Source organism: Prionailurus bengalensis, chromosome X (assembly GCF_016509475.1).
Source record: "Prionailurus bengalensis isolate Pbe53 chromosome X, Fcat_Pben_1.1_paternal_pri, whole genome shotgun sequence".
Classification (NCBI taxonomy): domain Eukaryota; kingdom Metazoa; phylum Chordata; class Mammalia; order Carnivora; family Felidae; genus Prionailurus; species Prionailurus bengalensis.
Genome location: NC_057361.1, coordinates 51,201,122 through 51,226,347, shown reverse-complemented (window position 1 = coordinate 51,226,347; position 25,226 = coordinate 51,201,122). Strand labels below are relative to the sequence as shown.

General features: G+C 37.7%; 1 protein-coding gene across 5 annotated transcripts in view; it reads left to right on the top strand.

Annotated features, from left to right (window-relative positions):
- ARHGEF9 (Cdc42 guanine nucleotide exchange factor 9) overlaps positions 1 to 25,226 on the top strand; it is a 195,939-nt gene that overhangs the window by 157,326 nt on the left and 13,387 nt on the right. For 4 of the 5 annotated variants that reach the window (XM_043571345.1, XM_043571347.1, XM_043571346.1 and 1 more), the window contains 3 exons: positions 6,988 to 7,119; positions 13,938 to 14,181; positions 19,787 to 19,855. In XM_043571345.1, coding sequence (XP_043427280.1) covers positions 6,988 to 7,119; positions 13,938 to 14,181; positions 19,787 to 19,855 — 445 coding nt within the window. The remainder of the gene's footprint in view (positions 1 to 6,987; positions 7,120 to 13,937; positions 14,182 to 19,786; positions 19,856 to 25,226) is intronic. The other variant, XM_043571349.1, reaches the window with a different exon arrangement.

Sequence of the window (25,226 nt, the reverse complement as noted above, 5' to 3'; positions counted from 1 at the left end):
GGCTTTTATGATGTTGAAGTGTGTTCCTTCAATCCCGACTTTCTTGAGGGTTTTTATTAAGGTAGGATGATGGATTTTGTCAAATGCTTTTTCTGCATTGATTGACAGGATCATATGGTTCCTTTTTTTCTTTTATTAATGTGATGTATCACATTGATTGATTTGAGAATGTTGAACCAGCCCTGCAGCCCAGGACTAATTCCCCTTGATCATGGTGAATAATACTTTTTATATGCTGTTGAATTCGAATTGCTCTTCTCTTGTTGAGAATTTTTGCATCCATATTCATCAGAGATACTGGCCTGTAGTTCTCTTTTACTGGGTCTCTGGTTTAGGATTCAAAGTAATGCTGGCTTCATAGAATGAGTCTGGAAGTTTTCCTTCCCTTTCTATTTTTTGTAACAGCTTGAGAATGATAGGTAGTATCTCTGCTTTAAATGTCTGGTAGAATTCCCCAGAGAAGCCATCTGGTCCTGGACTCTTATTTGTTGGGAGATTTTTGATAACTGATTCAATTTCTTTGCTGGTTATGGGTCTGTTCAAGTGTTCTATTTCTTCCTGTTTGAGTTTTGGAAGAGTGTGGGTGCTTAGGAATTCGTCCATTTCTTCCAGGTTGTCCAGTTTGCTGGCATATAATCTTTCATAGTATTCCCTGATAATAAAGGAATAATTTGTAATAAGTAATAATTGGAAATAAGTCCTTTTTCATTCATGATTTTATCTATTTGGGTCATCTCCCTTTTCTTTTTGAGAAATCTGGCTAGAGGTTTATCAACTTTGTTTATTTTTTCAAAAAACCATCTCTTAGTTTCATTGATCTGCTCTACAGTTTTGTTTTTTTTTAGATTCTATATTTTTTATTTCTGCTCTGATCTTTATTATCTCTCTTCTTCTGCTCGGTTTGGGGTAGCTTTGTTCTTCTGCTACTATTTCCTTTAGGTGTGCTGTTAGATTTTGTATTTGGGATTTTTCTTGTTTCTTGAGATAGGCCTGGATTGCAATGTATTTTCCTCTCAGGACTGCCATCGCTGCATCCCACAGCGTTTGGATTGTTGTCTTTTCATTTTCATTTGTTTCCATATATTTTTAATTTCTTACCTAATTGCCTGTTTGACCCATTCATTCTTTAGTAGGGTGTTCTTTAACCTCCATGCTTTTGGAGGTTTTTCATACTTTTTCCTGTGGTTTATTTCAAATTTCATAGTTTTCTGAAAGTGTGCACGGTATTATCTCAATTCTTGTATACTTATGAAGGGCTGTTTTGTGACCCAGTATGTGATCTATCTTGGAGAATGTTCCATGTGCACTCGAGAAGAAAGTATATTCTGTTGCTTTGGGATGCAGAGTTCTGAATATATCTGTCAAGTACATCTGATGCAATGTATCATTCAGGGCCCTTGTTTCTTTATTGATCCTGTGTCTAGATGATCTATCCATTGTTGTAAGTGGAGTATTAAAGTTCCCTGCAATTACCACATTCTTATCAATATGGTTTCTTGTGTTTGTGATTAATTGTTTTATATATTTGGGGGCTCCCATATTTGGCACATAGATATGTATAATTGTTAGCTCTTCCTGATGGATAGACCCTGTAATTATTATATAATGCCTTTCTTCATCTCTTGTTACAACCTTTAAATTAAAATCTAGTTTTTCTGATATAAGTATGGCTACTCCAGCTTTCTTTTGACTTCCAGTAGCATGATAGATAGTTCTCCATCCCTCACTTTCAATCTGAAGGTGTCCTCAGCTCTAAAAAGGGTCTCTTGTGGAGAGAAAATAGATGGTTCTTTTTTTATCCATTATGATACCCTATCTGTTTTGGTTGGAGCATTTAGTCCATTTACATTCAGTGTTATTATATAAAGATATGGGTTTGGAGTCATTGTGATGTCTGTAGGTTTCATGCTTGTAGTGGTGTCTCTGGTATTTTGTGGTCCTTGAAACATTTCACTCACAGAATCCCCCTTAGGATCTCTTGTAGGGCTGGTTTAATGATGATTAATTCCTTCAGTTTTTGTTTGTTGGGAAGACTTTTATCTCTCATTCTATTCTGAATGACAGACTTGCTGGATAAAGGATTCTTGGCTGCATATTTTTTTTCTTTTCATCACATTGAAGATTTCCTGCCATTCCTTTCTGGCCTGCCAGGTTTCAGTAGATAGGTCTGCCACTAGTCTTATGGGTCTCCCTTTGTAGGTTACAGCGTGTTTATCCCTAGTTGCTTTCAGAATTTTCTCTTTATCCTTGTATTTTTCCAGTTTCACTATGATATGTCATGCAGAAGATCGATTCAAGTTACGTCTGAAGGGAGTTCTCTGTGTCTCTTGGATTTCAATGCCTTTTTCCTTCCCCAGATCAGGGAAGTTCACAGCTATGATTTGTTCAAATACTCCTTCAGCCCCTTTCTCTCTCACTTCTTCTTCTGGAATTCCTATGATTCGGATATTGTTGTGTTTGATTGCATCACTTATTTCTGTAATTCTCCCCTCAGAGTCCTGGATTTTTTTATCTCTCTTTTTCTCAGCTTCTTCTTTTTCCATAATTTTATCTTCTACTTCACCTATTCTCTCCTCTGCCTCTTCAATCTGTGCTATGGCCACCTATGAATTATTTTGCACTTCATTTATAGCATTTTTTAGCTACTCATGACTATTTCTTAGTCCCTTGATCTCTGTACCAATAGATTCTCTGCTGTTCTCTATGCTTTTTGCAAGCCCAGTGATTAATTTTATGACTATTATTATAAATTCTTGTTCTGTTATATTGCTTAAATAATTTTTGATCAATTTGTTAGCTGTCCATACTTCCTGGAGTTTCTTTTGAGGAGAATTCTTCCATTTTGTCATTTTGGGTAGTCCCTGGGGTGTCTCCAAAATGCAGGGCACTTCCTCTCTACTGTCCAGAGTAACTTGTGTAGGTGGGTGGGGCCACATTCAGACTGGATGTCTTTCCCCAGCCCACTGCTGAGGCCACAGTCAGAATGGTGTGTACCTTATCTTGCCGTCTCCCAGGGGCAGGACTCACTGTGGAGTGGTGTGGCCTCTCTCTGGGCTACTTGCACACTGCCAGGCTTGTGGTGCTGCTTTGATGGGATCTGGGGTATTAGCCGGGGTTGATCTGCAAGGTGCACAGTGGTGGGAAGGGCAGGCTTAGCCGGCTTTGCCTTAGGTGGTCCCCTTTCGGAGGGGCCCTGCAGCACTGGGAGAGAGGCAGATCCGTTGGAGGAATGGGTCCACAGAAGCACAGCTTTGAGTGTTTGTGCAGTGGGAGCAAGTTCCATGACAGGGATTGGGGTTTCAGCTGGGGGATGGGAGAGGGAGATGGCGCTTGCCAGTGCCTTTGTTCCCCACCGAGGTGAGTTCTGTCTTCTGGGGCTCAACAACTCTCCCTCCCAGTGCACTCTCGCCCTCCCCGCTCTCCAAGAGCAGAACCATTGACTTTTAACATTCCAGAGGTTAAGTCCTGCTGGCTGTCAGAACTCAAGGAGTCCAGCCCCTCTGCTTTTGCAAGCCAGACTCTGTGGCTCTGCCTTGCCGGGCGGGCTACCCCTCCACCGCCCCAGCTCCCTCCTGCCAGTCCGTGTAGCATGCACTGCCTCTCCACCCTTCCTACCCTCTTCTGTGGGCCTCTTGTCTATGCTTGGCTCCGGAGAGTCCTTTCTGCTAGTCTTCTGGGGGTTTTCTGGGTTATTTAGACAGATGTGGGTAGAATCTAAGTGATCAGCAGGATAAGGTGAGCCCAGCGTCTTCCTACGCCGCCATCTTCTGTGTTCTTTCATTTTAATTTTATTAATGTTTATTCATTTTTGAGAGCTTGAGAGAGAGCATGAGTGGGGAAGGGCAGAGGGAGAGGGAGACACGGAATCTGAAGCAGGCTCCAGGCTCTGAGCTGTCAGCACAGAGTGTGACACAGGGCTTGAACCCACAGACCATGAGATCATGACCTGAGCTGAAGTCAGATGTTTAACAGACTTGAGCCACCCAGGTGCCCCTGTTATTACCCTCATTTTAAGGATTAGGAAACTCAGTGTAGCACAGCCACATTGCGACCCTACCTTGGCACAATTTGACCCTTTATAGCATTGGAATTGGCTGGAATTGGCAGGACTTGGCTTCATCCAGCACCAGTCTGGAGTTTCTGGTGCTCTTCTTTCCTCTTTCTTTGGAGACTGACCAAACCAGGAACAAGATGGACTTCTCTCTCCCTCTGGACTTACAGCCTTAGCAGAGTCAAGCTCCACTTGAAGCTCAATTAGTAATATTCTTTACATGTGTTTTATATCATTTTGATTGCATTTTTTGTAGAAATAAGGAAACCAACACACAGAGAGGATATGTGAGTTGCCTGGTATCAATCAGCTTGGTGAGCACAGGAGTATATTTACCTTTCTCTCTCTCTCACTCTCTCTATCTCTCCTGCCCTCACTCCCTCCCTCTCTTCCTTTCTCCTTCCTTCCTCCCTTCCTTCCTTCCTTGTCTTTCTTTTCTTTTCTTTTCTTTTCTTTCTTTCTTTCTTTCTTTCTTTCCTTCTTGTTTTTTTTTCTTGGTGGCATTATGTGTGGCAAGTTTATTCTTTCTCTTTCTTTCTTTCTTTCTTTTTCTTATTTTTTTTTCTTAGTGGAATTATGTGTGGCAAGTACTTAAAAAAAGAACTAGAATGCTCCTGTCTGTTATGGTAGGTGGACAAGATGATATTGAGTGGTATCCTGGTCCGATCATCCTCAGTTTAGCAAGTGTAATTTTAAAATTCATCCTTCCATTTGCAATGATGTGGATGAAGCTATAATGTATTATGCTAAGTGAAATAAGTAAGTCAGAGAAGACAAATAACATATGGTTTCTCTCCTATGTGGAATTTAAGAAACAAAACAGATGAACACATGGTGGTGGTGGTGGGGGGGGAACAAACCATGAGGGACTTTTAAAGACAGAGAACAAACTGAGGATTGTTGGAAGGATGTGGGTGAGAGATGGGCTATATGGGTGATGGGTATCAACAAGGGCACTTATGATAAGCACTGGGTGTTGTATGTGATGAATCACTGAATTCTACCCCTGAAGCCAATATTGCACTATATGTTAACTAACTAGAATTTAAATAAAAATTTGAAAAAGGAAAAAGAAGTCATCCTGAAAAAAATGTTATCTTGGCCAACTTTGTTTGGCACTGACCCATTTTTATAGCTTTTTTCACTTTATACATACTCAAAGTGGACTGTGGCACATCTTCTGGCCTGCCTCAGGGTGGGACCTGGCAGACTTGTACCACTCTCAGCTCCTTATCCACCCAACAGGAAATTCCTGCACAAATCCATCACCCTGTGGGCTTCCTGTCCCAGAAGTTCTGTTAGTATGTGGGCCTCTCAGGGGTAAATGTTTACTTAAGTTCCAAGATACCCATGAAATAGAGCTTGGAATCACAGTACTATCTCTTAACTTTCTTTTTGAGGTTATATTATTAGAAAACATTTCCACTGAGCTCCCCTTTTCCTTCTCATCCCTTAGACTGGAAAAGTGGTATGCTCAAGAACACCATTTCCAGCTACCCCTCTCTTTGGCCTACTGCCATGCCTAGCCTATTTGTTCTGACTGTTTATGGGGGGATGCATGGGGTCTACTGTAACCTTGACTTGAAACTTTTGGGTGCAAAGCTGACATCTTAGAATTAGAGTATCAGGGCTAGGGCCTTGGATATCATCCTCATGTAGCTCATTTAATATCTGGAAAAACTTAAACCCAGAGAAAAGAAGGGACTGACTGGCTTAGATACATCATAATGTAGTGGAAAGAGTGAGCATACTTTCTGGAGCCACAGAATTTGGGTTGAGTTATGTGTCTCTAGCTAACAAGCTGGGTAACCTTAGCTGATCACCTGACATCTCTACCTTGGACTATAAAATGAGATTAAGAAATTCTCTCCCTCCCAGGGTTCTCTTGTGGCTTAGAAGGTTTAGAGTGAAGGTATGTAGCCCAATTTCTGATGCATATAGATGCTAATATTAATTCTCCTGAGTACTGGACCACTGGTCTTTGTCCTTATCTTCATATAAGTCCTAGAACACTCACCCCTATGCCCAGGGCTTTGCTGTGGTTTGCCTTGTATTCCATGAGTTCTGTGCAGACCTGCATTAGTTTCCTCCACTGACTGTAAGCTCCTTGAGAATAGGGGACAAATCTGGCTTGGCATCTGACATATATCTCCACATACCTCTGAGCTAGCAGAGGTGCTGTAAAAAAGGGGCCTTGGAAACTCTGTAGAATTGAATTAGCTAGGAGTTAAGTGTCTTGGTACTTTTTTGTCTTACTATATAGCAAGGAGGAAAAGTCATTTCAGGCTGTGAATAACAGACCAAAGAATCATGTGGTTGTAAAGTTTCCTATTTAATCGATATATTTTAGTGAACTGAGGGGAGAAGGAAAAAAAAACAATTTTAAGACAGTGACTGTATTCTCTTTTTCTCCATCAATCACTGTTTCCTTCTTGGCCTCCCCTATCCCCTTTTACTCATTGGGGAAGCAGAGAAACTTCTGTTATGTGCTTAGGCTTATTCTTCAAGTACAAGAAAGAGACTAAGAGACTAGATCTGGCATGAAGGACTGGTATAGAAAGATAAATTCATAGAGAAAAGGGAGGAGGAGGAAAAGAGAGAGAGAGAGAGAGAGAGAGAGAGAGAGAGAGAGAGAGAATATGAACCTCATGGAACCAGAATGAACCTTGGTGCCTGTAGTGCTAGAAAGCAGCTGCCATAGAGGGACTATATAGCAGTCCTGGGTGGTAGGGCTCATTTGGCCTCAGGATAAACAAAAGTATGGGTCTTTCCAACTCCAGGACTTCCCAGGGGACCTTCTCTCTATCCCTCTCTCCCATCAGGCCTTTTCTCTACTCCTACTGCCCTAGTCTATGCCCAGCCTTAGGTGCTTCCAGGCAGGTGACAGGGCCATCCCTCCTTCCTGGCTGCCTCTCACTATCACATGTTCTTCCCAGGGTGAGGACATCCTAGACAGGAGCTCGGAGCTGATCTACACTGGGGAGATGGCCTGGATCTACCAGCCCTATGGCCGCAACCAGCAGCGGGTCTTCTTTCTGTTTGACCACCAGATGGTCCTCTGCAAGAAGGTAACCCCAACCCCTTCTTTCCTGAAGGAGATGGCCACCTCAGGAGCATAAGCCCCTCCATCTCCATTATCCCAAGCTCCCAATGAAGTGGCCATTATAGTAGGTGGGGAAAGACATCAGTGGTTTCTAATTTTGTGACCACTTCTTTAACTTTTGCTGTTTTCCCTCTTTGTCAATTTCCTTTTTAAAAATCTAGAATAAGACTTTGTTTTCTATCTTCTTGTCTTCCATGATGGCTGTCTCTGCTCCTCTGCATCTCATTGTCCTGTTAGTTTAGTTATGCATATGTTTTGTTATTTTCTTCCTTAGATGATTATACTGGAAGTTAATTTGGTGCTTTGGGGATTTTTGTTTCCTTTTTTTCCCCTTTCAATTTACTTTTTTTTTTCTGAGGAGGGGAGGATATCTCCTTTCCTCTCTCCTCAGGCATCCTCTAATGTTCCTACAGCCTGAAGTTGGCCTGAACAGCTTTTCCCCCTGTATTCTTTGTTTTTAATTATACCATCCTGGACATACTCTGTTGTCCTCTGTGCCATAATTACTAGTTATTTATGTTGGTTTAATTGTATTCTGGAAGGATCAGGAATTACATAGAGTATGATAACGCTGGAGAAAGTTCAAGGAACTTCTGCAGTTGGGCCCTTTCTTCTTTCACTGAAGGGCCGGACTTGGAGGATGAGCCATTTGTAACTCAGAAATGCAACAATAGCAAAAGAGACTGGGAATAGAGCACAAAGGAGATGGGGATTTGAAACAAGAACACATGGGTCCTAGACTCTACTGTCTCTAAACTTGGGCCAGTTTTTTAACTTTATCCCCTTATTTTCCTCAGTGCCAAATCAGGCTGATGATAGAATTCATCTCAGGAGGCTTTGAGGAGGATCACCTGAGGTAATGGGAAGTAATGAAGTATAGTGTTAAGAGCATGGGTTCTAGGGCCAGACAAAAGGGCACCAATTACCTTTTGTCCATGAGCCGTATGACCTTGGACAAATTCTCTGTGCCTAGTATTATCCCCTCATCTGCAAAATGGAAATAATAATGGTATCTATATAGAAGAGAGGCTGTGAGGTTAAATTAAACACTACATTTGCAGTGCCTGGCACATAGTAAGTACTTAGTAAATGCTAGCTATTGATACTATTACTGTTTATTTGGTGTCAGTACGCATTCATTCAGCAAATCTTTGTTGGGAGGCAGTATATACAGTGATTAAACAGACACATATTACATTTTTTATTAAAAATTTTTAATGTTTATTTATTTTTGAGAGAGAGACAGAATGAGAGTGGGGGAGGTGTAGAGAGAGAGGGAAACTGAATGAGCCACCCAGGCTCCCCAAACAAGCACAGAGTTTAGAGCCAGGTAGTATGGACTCAAAGCCCAAGTCTACCATTTAGTAGCTTTTGTTTCTGGGTAAGTTAATGGTTCTATGTCTACATATCCTCATAAAATGGGGCTACAACAGTATGTACCTTGTAGGATTTTTGTGAAGATTATTTAAGTTAATAAATGCAAAGCGTTTAGCTGCCAAGGGATGAATGCATAAAGAAAATGTGATACACACACACACACACACACACACACTGTGTAATATTAGCTTAAAAAAGGAGATTTTGTCATTTGTGACAACATGGATCAACCTAGAGGATATTATACTAAAACAATAAGACAAAGAAAGGTAAATACTATATGCTCTTACTTACATGTGTAATCTAAAGCAGTCGAAGTCATAAAGGCAGAGAGTAGAATAGTGGTTGCTAGGGGCTGGTGGGGGTGGGGGAAATGGAGAGATATTGATCAAAGAGTAAAATACTTTTTGTTATGCAAGACGAATAAGTTTTGGAGAGTTATTGTACAACATGGTATCCATAGCTAACAATACTGTATTGTATACTTGAAATTTGCTGAGAAAGCAGATCGTGTGTTCTCATCACACACACAGAAATAAACATATGAGATGATAGATAAGCTAATTAGCTTGATAATCGTGATCATTTCACAACATATACCTATATCAAAATATCACATTGTATACCTTAAGTATATATAATCTTTATTTGTCAAATATGCCTCAATAAAGCTGGGGAAAAATGCAAAGCATTTGAAATAGTGTCTGGCACATGATATATGCTAAGTGTTGACTGCTGCCATTGTTGTTGCTGTTATTATTTTGTTATTAAGAATGTACTCTAGATATTGGAATATAATAATGAGAAATATAAGTCCTGTCTATGCCTTCCTCAAGATCTGGAGAGAAATCCCAGGGTGGTCCAGGCTAGTGGTGGGGAGTAAATAGGGTCCCTCTCTAAAAAGGGAAGACTTTACTGACAAGCAAGTGAGAGAGGCAGCAATCCTTAAGAGTTACAGGCCCCAGATTGCAGCATCTGTCACTTATACAAAATGTTTTACAGTGTCTTACTAAACCCCATGAATACCCAGTGAGACCAAATTCAAACTTCTCCCAGCTATTTGAATTATGTAATATCAGAGACTTGGATAGGCTCCTTGCTGGATCCATGGCTAGGCTTGGTGCTTGTCTGCAGACTGCCAGGGTCCTTCTGGAGAAGCACTGGCTTCCTTAATATCTTCCAACTTGGATGAGTGTAAGGGAAAAGGAGGAAGACTGGCATCCTATTAGCAACTATCCCATTTAGGCAGGGAACTTGTGATGACCAAATAACATCTGTACCAAGCACTTATTCACTGTGACCCTATGAAAGCACTCAATCATTAACAAGTGACTTTTGTACAGCCTGGTCCCAATAGGACCTCAGGCAACCAGGGCTCAGGAGGGCTTTGTCCTCTTGCCATGTGCAGAAGCTGAGCAGAGACATTTCTGAGGCTTTGTCATCTGTCTTCCCCTGGACAACCCCTCAGTAAGGCAAAAGCAAGGAAGAACTATTGGGCACAGCTTAAATGGACAGACTAAAAGCTGTGAAACAGAACTAATGCAACTCAGCAGTGTGGTGGCTGAATGTAAGTTGCGTAAGGGTCTTCATAATCACTGCTAGCATTCAGAGAAGGGAAACCACAGTGATGAGCTAGAGAAGGCAGTCAGGGAAGCCTTCTTTGAGGAGGAAGAATGTGTAAATTTGACCATGAAGGCTAGAACGATTGGAATAGGAGGCACTGTTGGAGGACACATTAGTATGAGCCTACGTATAGATCTGTGACAACCCCCACCCTGAAAGGATATATGGAATTTCCAAGGACAATGGTGTAGCTAGATAAGTTTTAAAATATTCAGTTGCCTTTGCTTTATTTCTTTGTCACAATATTTAACTTGTTTTGAAAATTTAAATGAACTAAAAGAGGCATTGAGATTTTTAGGTTTATCAAAAAGGAATTTTAAAGGCCTACAAAATATCAGTTGGGGAGCAAGAAAGCTCAGCACCATAATTATCAGACAAGGCTGGCCTCATGACCTGGAAGCTGCATGTTGAGATTTGAGATTTACAACAATTTTACAAGGTAAGGATGACTTGTCTAGTTTCATAGTTGAGAAAATTGGAAGTTCAGAGAGATAAAATGGCTTGCCCAAAACCACAGCTAGCAGGTTAAGCAGATAAAACTCAAACCCAGGGCTTTACACTCTAACTCACACTCTTTTTGTGCATGTTACATGCTGCTTTTTGGCCTTAGCTACCATTTCTGGTGGGAATTTTTTAACAGTGGGTCATTCTTAATGAATCCTATAACATTCCTACACCTGAGTTTATGACTAAGCTGATGCCTGAAAACTCATGTTCAACCCTCTAGGGAGCTAGAAAGAGCAGGCAAAGGGAGAACCTTAACCACACATATCTCTAGTCTTGCTTCCCTACCACAGAAACAGAATTCTCTCAAGTTTCTTGTTATCCTTAAATACCTAAAGAAACAATAGGAATTTCAGTTGATGCTTTTAATTTAGCTCCAAGATCACATAAATTGTTTCCATTTTTTTTGGAAACCAGTAAAGGTTTTTAAAGCTGACAATGATTATGACACACCAACTGAGAGACAAAGAAAGCTGCAGGTGATGCTGGCAGGCTGGGTCCAGAGACCTGAAGGGTTACTGCAGGATTAGCCAAGAGGGTTCTTGGCTTCACAAATGATGGAAATCAAATGTGAGCCAGCAGGAGGGTGAAAGCAAAGTTTATATATATATATATATATATATATATATATATATATATAGTATAGAGCAGATACAGAGTGTCTGGGAGACTCAAAAGGAAAGGGGGGAGTCTCATCTTTGTTCAGGGTCTGGGGGCAGTTATTGAGGTTTATGTGTCCTCTAAGGCATTCAGGTACCAGTTAGAACAAAGATGAGGGCCCAGGTATTATTCCTTGGAGACAGGGGGCCTTGGCATTGAGATGTCTAGCTACAGTTGTCTGGAATACACATATAATAGCTGTCCAGTCATTCTGTCCTTGTCATTTCTTAGATGTTACTTATTCTAGAGAAATCATTAACTCCTTGTCCCTTACAAGGAGGGCATATGCTGTTTGCATTATAAGGCATGTGTAAAGTGAGGTGGGGATACAGGTCCTAGTGAAAATAGAAGCAGGAAAGGGAGCTAAAAGCAGATTTTATTGAGTTCTTCAGTTCACTTGTCTCACAGGTGAAATTGGGAATAGAAGGGAGGTTAAAGCTTCCTATATTCTAGTCAGGTAAGCACCCACCTATTAGCTGTGTGGTCCAGACCTGGATTCTCAGGTCTATGTGTATCTGTATTAAGTATTGTAAGGCATGTTTCAGGCCTTTATGAGATCAAACTAGGTCACATCAAGCCATTCTCCTTAGCTTGTCCTGCTTTTATCGTTAGATTAGAGTGACAGGGCCCACTGTTTATCCATAAGTCTCACAAAGTGTTCTTGAGGATTGTGAAAGTCTGCACGTGGCAACCACCCCATCCTTTTGTTCAGGACTGAACTTGTTCACTTTGAGCATGGTAAAAGAAACCCAGACTCTGAAGCAAGCTTGGAGCAAAACTGGCCCACTCTGTATAGCTGACCTTTTTCTCTCTTGTGAACTTGATGCCAGTGGAACCCAACAGATCAGAACCCATCTATACTCACAGCTTATTTATATGCACAATCATTATGGGAGGAAAAAGAACAATGTGGAGGTTGTTTTTTGCAAAGCAATTCAACAACACCTATATTTCACAGCCTGGGTCTTCCAAGATTGACAGAGCTATGTTAGGAATTCTTAAAGACAGCCTTCCCCAGACATACCAAAAAGCCCAGTTTACCCTACATTGTGAAGAGTTAGGATTGCAAAATCAAATTCTTTGCAGGTATCCTGCAGCTGAGAAGTGAGGCATGCAAGGCAATTCAGCAGAATGGGAGCAGTTTAACCAAACTGTATAATGTTAATAAAAGTTAATGAACATTTCTGATTCTGTCAAATTGTCTAAAGGCCAAATATAGGCAGACAGGAGGGATAGTTTGTGAGAACAAGTTGGCCAGTGAAGACATCCATCAGGACAGAGCTCATGAGACCTCCTTGGCCAGACTCAGCCACACCACACATCCCAGCAGTAGATGTGTTCTCAGGGGAAGCTGAGGGCAGTGCTAAGAGGGTGAGGGCAGAAAGACACTTATACTTTACATGCCACAGGTCCACAAGTGATATCATCCATCTCTATGGTTTTCTTTTTTTTTAATTTATGAAATATCACATTCAAAAAGATACAAAATAATATAATGGGCACCTATGTACTTACTATACAACTTAAGAAATAATTCATTACAAATACATTCTTTCCCCTCTCCCTCTCTGCTCCCTCCCTTTTCCTTCCTTCCATTTTCCAATTCTCCTCTCTGTACTCTTTTGAATTTGGCCTGTGTCATTGTCATATTTTTTATATAATTTATGTTCTCTAAACATTATGTGGCATTTCTTTGTAGCTGTTTAAACCTTATATAAGTGTAATATATGTAGATGAGATAAAACTGTATACAAAAGTAACCAGGGGAATGATTGAGCGTGGGATTTAAGGTTGCTGTGGCATCATAGCTTTTGGTAGCAGTTTCACCAAAACTTAATATATTATTAAAAGTAAATACTTAGAGAAATAAGAGTACCTTGTATGTACTAATGATGACTGTCTCCTGGACTGAGAGTATTAATCCAATTCTGTATACCAGAGAGTAAAACAACAATAATAAAAGATAATATACTGTTTGTATCCATCTATAACTTTTATTTTTCTCACGCAATAAGATTTGTGAAATTTATTTGTCAATATATGAAGCTTTTTATTCAATATTACCCCCATTTCTCCTGCCAGACTAGGCCTTCTCCAAAATTCCCCGGAGTACAAAGTGTTCAACCCTCTCCATGTAATCTTTCCTGGCCAGCACAGGCTGTGGCCACCTTGCTATTCTTAACCACTCATACCCACTCTGATATGCAGGTCTCACTTGCTGGCTTGAATTCCTAAGTATACCTCAGGCAACCATCCAGCTTATTTCATACTTCTAGAAGGCTTGCATATATTTTGGAAAAGAAAAGGCCTATGCTAGCAATATTTGTGTGGCTTACTCCTTCCTACTTCCCATCAGAGTCTTACAAACACATATAAGGATTGACACTGGAGTCTGAGAGTTTTTGGATGTAGGACAAAGGCTTTCTGTAAGAGCATCTTCTAACCAACCTGTCAATGTCATAATGCTAAGCTAACTTGCCTAAATTTGACCAAAATAACCCCTATTAGTACTTCAAATCAGTGGAAGTCTTAGCATCCTACTGTGCCCATGTGCCATCTCTCCTGGTACCTACTGTCCACATACCTCCAGTATAAAGCCTTTTCTTCCTTCCCACCTAGGACCTTATCCGAAGAGACATCCTGTACTACAAAGGCCGCATTGACATGGATAAATATGAGGTAGTTGACATTGAAGATGGCAGAGATGATGACTTTAATGTCAGCATGAAAAATGCCTTCAAGCTTCACAACAAGGAGACTGAGGAGATACATCTATTCTTTGCCAAGAAGCTGGAGGAGAAGATACGCTGGCTTAGGGCTTTCAGAGAAGAGAGAAAAATGGTACAGGAAGATGAAAAAATTGGTAAGTGACCTGAGAGGAGAAAGAAGAATATGGCTATGAAGAACATAGAGGAATTGAATTAGTTTTCAGTTTTCTATGGAAGACTTCTGTTGCAAACTGACCTAATCCACTTTGGTGGTTTCCTATTATCAGGTCCTTTTTGGCAGATACCAGTAGTTTCTACTAGTCAGGGTTAAATGAGAGTTATAATTTGGCCTGCCTTACAGTCTCTTGACTAGATAAAGCTATTACACTGAAAGCAAACCTCAACCTCAATTCTCCCAAACATACAAACATTTATTAGCAAACACAAAAACAGTCATACAACCTGTCCTATCATCTCAATGAAGTCCCAGTTCTGTTCTTAGATACATGGCAGCATCTTTTGTGTAAAGGTTAGTCAAGGAAGAGTTGGTGATATAACAACAGCATTCAACTAAATTTCTAGTAAGAATCTGGTGACAAAGTCCTCTGATGGGGGACAAAGCATAGCACCTGTTTTCAATCTTGACCTGAGGCTTCCTTCTGCAGGGTACAGGATATGGGGCTCACTGGATTTTTATGCCCAGTTCTTATGAAGGCTAAAGAGCCTGTAAGACATTTGTGGCTAGTACACATCTTGAATAACATTAATTTTACCACTAAAAATTCACTTTTAGCATGTATTAGGCTAACTAGGCCTCCTGCATTAAGGTGACTGAACTGCTGGTAATAATGGCCTCTGGAGCAAATAATTCTGAGTGTTTAATATGTTAACAAATCACCTCTTCAGTGTGTATACCAGATTAGGGCACGTCAGATGTTAAGTAAATGCCCTGAGAGCATAGATTAAAATTAATGTGCATGTATATATCATACTGTCTGTATGAAAGTGTTTTAAGTAAATGGTAGAAAATATAACTGGGTCTAAAACCATGATCACTTGTATGATTTAGAGTCCCACTAAACCATACGTTTTTGGCTTTAAACAGATTGTTCCCCTTTTTGAAAGAGTATATAATTAGTAGAGACAGTTTTAATGGTGCTTTCCAAATGTGGGATTTAGGTCCCCTTGACTATAGCTTTGTGGTTTACAAAGTACTATCTGGTCTCTTGCTCATGGTCCTGCCATTTTGGCATAAAAATACCAAACAGCCAGACTTTGTAATTCCCTGAGAAGACACAATTTCTGTTTTTGCCCATCCTTAATGAGAGTGGAATTTTATATTAAAACACTTGTATGTTCAAGCTGGTATAAAATGCCTCTAGAAAAATGGGCCTACCCATTGAATCCTGATGCAAATGGATTCTTCTGTCCTTCAGTGTCGGTGATTTAAATGGTTGAAAGATAAGGAAGGATGATCAGAAAGACACTGCTTAGTCTAATCCTAGTCTTTTCCTTATTTGGGGTAGAGTGCATATTAATAATTCACTTTGAATCCCACTGAAGTCAAATTGCTTTTAACATAAAAGCACTGCAATGGGACATGATGTGGAGTTGTACAGGAATGCTACTTGACTGCTTCTCTCAATGGTAGGCAGCAGCAGCCTCTGATACCACTTAGGTTGTTAGAGCTATTAAAGGAATTGTCTTAGTATGCTTTATGTAGACCCTAGATGAACTTGAAGATCCCCACCATTCCCTCTGATTCCACCATGATATCTCCCACATAATGCCCTAATAACCTGTAACTTTAAGAATCTGCTTCTAATAGAAAAGCTTCCAGAAGTTAATTTTTTAAATTTTTTTAGGTTCTTCTTTAAATTCCAGTTAGTTAACATACAGCATAATATTAATTTCAGGTGTAAAATTTAGTGATTCAGCACTTTCATACCATACCTCATACTCATCATAAGTGCACCCCTTAATCCACATCACCTATTTAACCCATCTGCCCGATGACCTCCCCTCTGGTGACAATTGGTTTATTCTCTATAAAGAGTCTGTTTTTTGGTTTGCCACTCTCTTATTTTCCCCTATGATCATTTGTTTTGTTTATTAAATTCCACATGAGTGAAATCACATGGTATTTGTCTTTCTCTGACTTATTTTGCTTAGCATCAGACTCTGTAGCTACACCCACCAATGGAATATTACTCAGCCATAAAAAAGAATGAAATAAAAGAATGAAATCTTGCCATTTGCAGCAAAGTGGATGGAGCTACAGAAATTACTTTCTGACAGACCTATGGTTATCTTTTTGAAAACATTACTTTTTTCTAATTATAATAACACTTTTATTTAGGCAATTTTGGAGAAAAACAGAAAAATACAAGAAAAAATAAAAATAACACAAGAGCATTCTACCCAGAGAGAGATAACTTTTATAAAAATTTTCATATATTTCCTTCCTATGTGTTTTAAATATGTCTAAATTAAAAAAAATAGGACTAGGATTGCTGATTCTTTCTTTCTGTCTCCCCCAAACTACCTCTCCATGATGAATAGTTCTAATTTTATATCTTTATTTTGCACTTAAAATCATATCATTAGCATTTCCCTATGTCAGTTAATATTTTTAATCATTATTTTTATGGCTGCCACATAAATTTATCATAATTTTATTTTTACTTTCTAATTATAAAACAAATACATGGCCATAATAACCACTTAACACATAATAAAATGTAATAAAATTTAGCATTATTTTCCCTTCTCTGTCACTCCTATGCTGTGTGAGATAATCAGTATAAATTTGGTATGCCTAGTTCCATGCTTATGTTCATATAAACATATATACACATAAGACTTTTCAAAAAATTTACTTACAAAAGTTATACCAAATATATTATTCTGTAACTTGTTTTTTAAAGCCTAATTTATCATAAGGAACTCTTCAGGTGAAGAATATAGACTATAACTATAACTTCTTCTATCAGTGTTCAAACAGAGAAAAACAACACATAGGAGAAGCATTATTATTTAAGAAATTTATTATAAAGAACTGACTGATATGATTGCAAAACTTGGCTAAGCAACTCCAAAATCTATGTAGCAGGAAGTCAGAATGCAAGATCATGGGCAGGCTCAAACTCAAAGGCATAGTTCAAAGCTGTCATCTGTAGGCAGGAAGATCATGACAAGGATGAGACTCTGCATACATAGACTGAAGCTGAGAGAACTTCTCCCTTCTGGAGATACCTCAACCCTGTTTTTTTTAAGCAGTAAAAACACCATGAGTTCTATGCTCTTACCAAAATTTTAAGTGCATAATATAGTAATGTTAACCATAGGCTCAATGTTGTACAGCAGATTTCTAGAACTTATTCATATCTTATATAAATGAATCTGTAGTTTTGATAGGATTCCTTTGAATTTGTAGATGGCCTTTGGCAGAATGGATATTTTAACAATATTAAGTCTTCCAGTTCAAAATGAAAGGCCAATATCCCTGATGAACGTACATGAAAAAAATTCTTAATAAAACAGGAAAAAACAGAATTCAGCAGCACAACAAAAGGATCATAAATCATGAACAAGTAGGATTTATCCCTTGGATGCAATGATAGTTTAACATATGCAAATCAATTAATGTGATACATCACTCTAATGAAAGATAGAAATCACATGATCACAACTATAGATGCAGAAAAATGATTTGATGTAACTTATCATTATTTCATGATAAAAAACTCACAGCAAACTATGTATAGAATGAATTTACCTGAACATAATAAAGGCTATATATGAAAGGCCCCACAGCTAGCATCATACTCAAGGGGGAAAAACTGAAAGCTTTTTTTCTTAGATCAGTTCTAAGACAAAGATGCCCATTTTCACCATTTCTATTCAACATAGTAGTGGAAGTCATAGCCAGAGAAAATTAGGCTAGAAGAAAATAAAAGGCATTCAAATGGGAAAGGAAAAAGTAAAATTATTACTGTTTGTAGATGACATTATCTTATAAGTAGAAAACCTTAAAAACACCACAGAAATACTTTTATGTCTAATAAATGAATTCAGTACAATTGCAGGATACAAAATCAACATACAAAAATCAGTTGTGTTTCTAAATACTAACAATGAACTATCTGAAAAAAAAATTAAGCAAATACAGTAGTCCCAATTATAATCACATCAAAATGGATATAATGGGAATAAACTTAACCAAGAAGGTGAAAGATTTCTACACCAAAAATTATAAACCCTTGCTGAAAGAAATTAAAGAACACATAATAGACTTAATATTGTTAAAATATCTATTTTACCCAATGCCATCTACAGATTCAATGTGATCTTAACCAAACTCCAATGTTACTTTTTTACAGAAATAGAAAACACAATCCTAAAATTCATGTGGAACCACAAAAGAACCATAATAACTAAAAATATTTGAGAGAAAGAACAAAGCTGGAGGGATAATACTTCCTGATTCAAAATATATTAAAAGCTACATTATTTAAAACAGTATGGTACTGGTATAAAGACAGACATATAGACCAGTGGAATAGGATAGAAAGACTAGAAAAAAACCCATACATATACAGTCAACATATCTTTGACAAGGGTACCAAGAATATACAATTGGGAAAAGATGGTTTCTTCAATAAATGGTGCTGGGAAAACTGGATATCCACATGCAAACCGAAGAAATTGAACTCCTACCTTACACCATACATGAAAACTAACTCAAAATGTATAAAAGGCTTAATTGTATGACCCCAAACCTTAAAACTTCTAGAAGAAAACATAGGGAAAAAGCTTATTGGCATTGATCTTAGCAATGATTGTTTGGATATGAAGCACAGGCAACAAAGCAAAATTGTGTCATAATAAAGTGCTTTGACACTGCAAAGGAAACAATGAAAAGGCAACCTAAAGCATCAAAAAATATTTGCATATTATAAATATATATATATGTATATATATATATATATATATATATATATATAAATTATATATAAGAGGTTAATTTCCAAAACATATAGGGATATCCTACAACTCAATAGGAAAATATCAAATAACTTAATTTTAAAAATAGGCAAAGAAGGAGTGCCTGGGTGGCTCAGTCGGTTAAGCATATAACTTCTGCTTAGATCATAATCTCACAGTTTGTGAATTCGAGCCCTGCGTCAGGCTCTGTGCTGACAGTTCAGAGCCTGGAGCCTGCTTTGGATTCTGTGTCTCCCTCTCTCTCTGCCCCTCCCCTCCTTGCACTCTGTCTCTCTGTCTCCCAAAAATAAATAAACATTAAAAATTTTTTAAATGGATAAAGGACTTGAATAGACATTTCTATTATTTCATTACTTTTTTGCCATTTGATTTTTTTCTTCCATTTGAAACTTTACACAAATTTTCGGTTTTAATATTTTATATTTTGACTCATTATTTCCTTGTCTTTGTTTTTGCTTTTGGTTGTGAAATATTTTTCTACTTTATGCCATAGTTTATTCACCCCTTCTTCATTTACCATCATCTTAACTCATATTCTCACATTTCTTTTTCCTCTCTATACTGTGAAAAACATTTTTGTAGCTGAATATTTGTTCAAGCTTCTCACCATTTATTTATCAAGACTTTTGATATATCTTGCCAAAATTACTATTTCAGAAAAGTTGTACTATTTTATACATTTGAGAAAGGTCTGTGTTTCTTGTAACAAAGTTACAAAGTCTTGTAACAAAAACAAATATTTTTATATTATAGGCTTTGAAATTTCTGAAAACCAGAAGAGGCAAGCTGCAATGACTGTGAGAAAAGTCCCTAAACAAAAAGGTAAAGCTGCTTTTACCCCACCAGCTCTACTTTCTTTGTGAGAGTGTGAAGCCATAAACTATGTGATTGCAAATCCCCAGGCTTGTTTCCATGTGAAAGCTAATTTGGGATGGTGGGGGAGTGTCTGGGTTTCCAGGTGTTCCTGATAATGTAGCAAATGGTCTTAAAGGCATAAGGCTTAGGAATAAATAGTGTAAGGTGGTTATGTCCAAAGATAGTTCATTGGGTACAGGAAAAAATAAAATTTGTTTCCTTTTATTTTTATGTAAGTAAAAGAAAGAAACTAAACTTCACTCACAAATTAGAGACTGATGAACAATAGTAACTGTGTAAATTTTATTAATAAGTACAAATATATTTGGAATATATACACAATTTTCCTTAATTTGTTTGGGGGCATTTGCTAAATCAGGAGTCTTAAATCAGAATGGAGAACTTCAAACTGGACCAAGACAGAAGATTCAGATACTAGTTTTCTTTCTCTGAACCATAAAGTACTTAAAAAAGGAAAATACCTTGAGAATCAATTTGAATATGGAATAAAGCTTTCTCCTTTTCATGAACTAGACAAAATTAAAATGCTTAGTTGAACAAAAGGAAGTAACTATCCTTTATTTTATTCATGACCCTATTCATTACCAGTTATTTTATACAAGTTCTTTAATTTCATCTTTATGGTACTTCTGAAGAGGTAGGCATTATTAGCCTCATTTTCCAGATTAGGAAACAAGATCTTTGGGATAAAGGGATTGTGAACTTAACTCATCTTGATTCCAAGTCCACTGTTCTTCCCTCTCCATCTCGGGGGTCTGCTGATTCTCTATGCTGGGAAAGAACAGCTCACATTTTGTCTCAGCTCAATTACTGACAGCTGCTTCTATTACTGACAGCCACTGTCATTTTCCCCAGGGGTAGGTGATCTTAATGAGACCTCACTTTCCCCAGGCCCTTCTGCTTTCTCAGTAGACTCTTTGGTTTAGAATGAATCGCCCTACAAAATTACTAGATTCAAGTTGCCTGAAATTCCAGCAACCAAGTAGAGCTTCCTTAATTATTCCCAAATGAAGCTCCTTTTCACTGAGGAGGTTGAGTGCCTATGAATATCTGATTTCTAATTAAACAGTGCACCTAGTTGGGGCCCCTGTGACTAGACATGACTTCCTTTTAACTGATTATTGTTTCTTGCCCTTGGGAGGCACTCACTGGCTTCTTCCCTCATCATGGAAATATGATTATCTTTAGGTAGGAAATTAAAGGCAATCACTCTTAACCACTTGGGAGCAAAAACATGAAAGTGTTAGAAAGCTATCTGAAGTTAGGTCAGTATAGATATGATCTGTATGAGTAGGGAAACATTGTGAGAGAATGTACCCCTTCCTTAGAGATATAAGCAGAAAAGAACCCCAGCCAGTTGGGGAGTCCTCAGGCTACAAAGAAGCTACTTTGTGTCCTGCCTGTTTCCTGGAGGCTCTTAACCCCTGAGATTTTCTCACTATGATTCCCTCCACTGTTCTCCACACTGACCTTCATGATGGGATAATACCCCTTTACCTCAGGGCAGGTTCCCTCAAGTCTATCGAATACTGGCTGCTCTTTTCACTATGAACTCTTAAAGTAAAGGAGCTCCTATAAAGCAACAAGCCAGAAAACAGTCCTGCTCACTCATACCAAGTCTTAGTGTCAGGTTCCTTTTCCACCCTATCTAGTCACAAGGCTATTTCTTTCAGGTTCTCTCTTATTCCCCAATATCTAAACACTGGTTCAGCAATTCTAGTTTTCAAAGAAACTCATTTAGTTTCAAACTTTCCAGAATTCCTACGAATCTCCATTATTTCTATTTCTAGTTTTCAAGACTCTCCTAGTCCAGGACTGTGACGATCGATATATTTTGAGACTCGAGGGAACTGCATATGTGGAAGCAATTGTCAAACTTAGGAATTTAATAGTTATATTATGTACATGATAAGAGTAAGAAGGGAATTCTTTAAGATACCCATAAAAGCCAGTTTCTTTAACCCTTCCAATGACCCTTTCCTGGAAGTGATGGGAACACTGTTATTAATAATTCTCTAATGCAGATATATTGAATAAGGTAATTATTCTAGTGTCCCTTTCCACCCCCACCTATAATTCCATGGGACCTTATCAACTCGGTCTACTGCTCTGTAGTGGGGGAAGCCTGGCTGTAAGATAAGCAAAGAGGACAGAGCCTAGCTCCAAGGAAAGCCTTTTTTACTTTTATATATCGTCTTGGTTTTAAGAATTGATACATAACTTCTTGGAATTTGAATACTAATTCTTAGTCTATCAACCTATTTCAGTCTGTCATCATAGAACTCCCTAGGGCCATTAGCATAGCTCCCATCTCCGAGGCTGTAGGACCAGCTCAAAATCAAATGAATATCCTAAAATAACTAAAATAATCTTGAAAAAGAAGAGTAAATTTAATCAGTCTATCCTGATTTTAACACTAATTATATAGCTACAATAACCAAGACAGCGTGGTATTGGCAGAAGAAAAGGCGTATTATATCAATGAAACAGAATAGAGAAACCAGAAATAGACCTACATAAATATGCCCAAGTAATTTTTGAAAAAGATTCAAAAGAAGTTTAGTGGAGGAAGGACAATGTTTTCAACAAATGCTACTTTACTCATAGATCAAAAATTAAAAAAAAAAACAACTCAACCTAAACTTACACACTATAAAAATGAACTCAAAATGGATAATGAACTTATATTTAAAGCTACAAAACTTTTTAAAAAGGAGAAATTCTTCAGTATATAGGGCTAGGCAAAGAAGTTCTTAGACTTGACACCAAAAGCTGGAACCACAAAATGAAAAATTGATATAATGTGCCTCATCAAAATAGAAATTTTTGCTCTCTAAAAGATCACATGAAGAGGATAAAAAGACAAGCTACAGAGTAGGAAAAAATACAAGCCATGTATCTGAAAAAAATACTAATAACTAGAATATACAAAGAACTCTCAAAACTCAACAGTATAAAACCACACACTTCAATTAGAAAATAGGCAAAAGACAGATATTTTACTGAAGAGAATATATGGATGGCAGTTAAACACATGAAAAGATGTTCAACATTATTGATCATTGGAGAAATGCAAATGAAAACCACAATGAGATATCACTACATACCTATTGAAAAGGCTAAAATAAAAATAAATAGTGACAACACCAAATGCTGGGAAGAGTGTAGAGGAACTGAATCATTTATATCTTGCTTTAGAGATTGCTAAATTGCATAGCCACTCTGGAAAATAGTATGGTGGTTTCTTAAAACACAAAATGTACAATTACCATATAACCTAGCAGTTACATTCCTGGACAATTTTCCCAGAGAAATGAAAATTTACTTTCACATAAAAACCTCTAAACAAATGTTTATAGCAACTTTGTTCATAATAGCCCAAAATGGAAACAACCCAGATATCTTGCAGTAGGTGAGTAAGCAAACTATGGTATATCCATACCATGGAATATTACTTCTTAGTAAAAAGGAGCCAACTATTGGTACATGCAACAACTTGGGTGAATCTCCAAGGAATTATGCTAAGTGAGAAAAGCCAATCCTCAAACGTTATATATGGTATGACTCCATTTATATAACATTCTTGAAATGATATCATTTAGTAATGGGAAGCAGATTAGTGGTTGACAAAGATTAAGGAGGGGGTGAGTACAGGAGAGAATAGTGGTTATGGAAGAGTAATGATAGTGTTCTTGTGATGACAGAAATGTTCTATCTCTTGGCTGTGTCCCATAACAATGTTAAAATCCTGGTTGTAATATTGTACTAGAGTTTTATAAAATGTTATCATTGGAGAAACTGAGTAAAGGGTACAAAGTGTATCTCTGTATTGTTTCTTACAGCTGCATGTAAATATGCAGTACTCTCAAAACAAAAAAAAAGTTTAATTGAGAAATTAAAATGAACACTTCCCAAACTTTCCCCCTAATATTTTCATATCATTTGTCGGCACTCAGTACCTTCATATTTCTGACACTTACCACCTTTGAAAATTGACTCTTAGAGGACATCACCAAAATAGCAGAATAGCTTTCAATTGTCTTCCCCCTGAAGAATATTGATTTTGACAGTCACCCACAGATGAGTGTGCTTTTGTGAAAGTTCAAAATCCAGCAGAAAAGTTCCAGATCACCCATAGAGAAAAATATCCATGATTAGATGCATAGAAAAATAGGGCCAGTCAATAAAGACTAGAGGAAGTGAATGCCTTTTCAAATGCCACAACAGCAACTCAATACTACAAGGGACATGAAAAATCAGGGAAACATGACATAACCAAAGGAATACAGTTTTATAGAAACTGACCCCCAAAGACATGGAGATATGCAATTTTTCCAATAAACATTTCAAAATAGTTGTTTCAAGGAAATTTAGTGAGCCACAAGAAAGCACAGAAAGTTCAAAAAAATCAGGAAAACAATACACAAGACAAGAAACTTAACAAAGAGTAGAAATCATAAAAAAAATAACCAAACAAAAATTATAGAGCTGAAGAATACAATTAATGAAATGAAACAAATGCAATAGAGAGCATCAAAAACAGATTTGATCAAGCAGAAGAAAGTATTTGTGAAGTCAAAAACAGGTCATTTGAAATTATCGAAGAAAGCCTATGTGAATTATGGGATAAAATTAAGATAAGCAATCTATACAATATTGTAGAACCAGAAGAAGAAAAGAGAAAGAAAGGGGAAGAAAACTTATTTAAAGAAATAATGGCTGAGAAACTTTCAATTCTGGATAAGTATTTAAATATTCAGCTTCATGAGACTCATTGCTAAACAATGTCAACCCAAATTATATTCTTCAAGATACATTATAATAAAACTGTCTAAAGTCAAAAACAAAGATAAAAGATTAAAAGCAGCAAGATAAAATCTTCATATACAAGGGAACACACATAAGGCTATTAGAAGATTTCTCAGCAGGAACCTAGCAGACCAGGAGAGAGTGGGATGCTATATTCAGAGTTCTGAAAGAAGAAAACTTTTAACCAAGAATACTATACCCAGGAAAGTTGTCCTTTAGAAATGTAGGAGAAAGACTTTCCCAGAGAGAGAGAGAGAGAGAGAGAGAGAGAGAGAGAGAGAGATTGAGAGAAAGAGAGTCCATCACCTCTAGATTTGTCTTACAAGAAATGCTGAAATGAGTTTTTCAAACTGAAGGTAAAAGATGATAATCAGTAACATGAAAACATATGAAAATATAAACACACAGATAAAGCAAGTGTATATCTAATTCAGAATACTCTAATATGGTGGTGTATTAATTATATCTATAAAGGATAAAGTATAAAAGGGTTAAAATAACTAAGGTA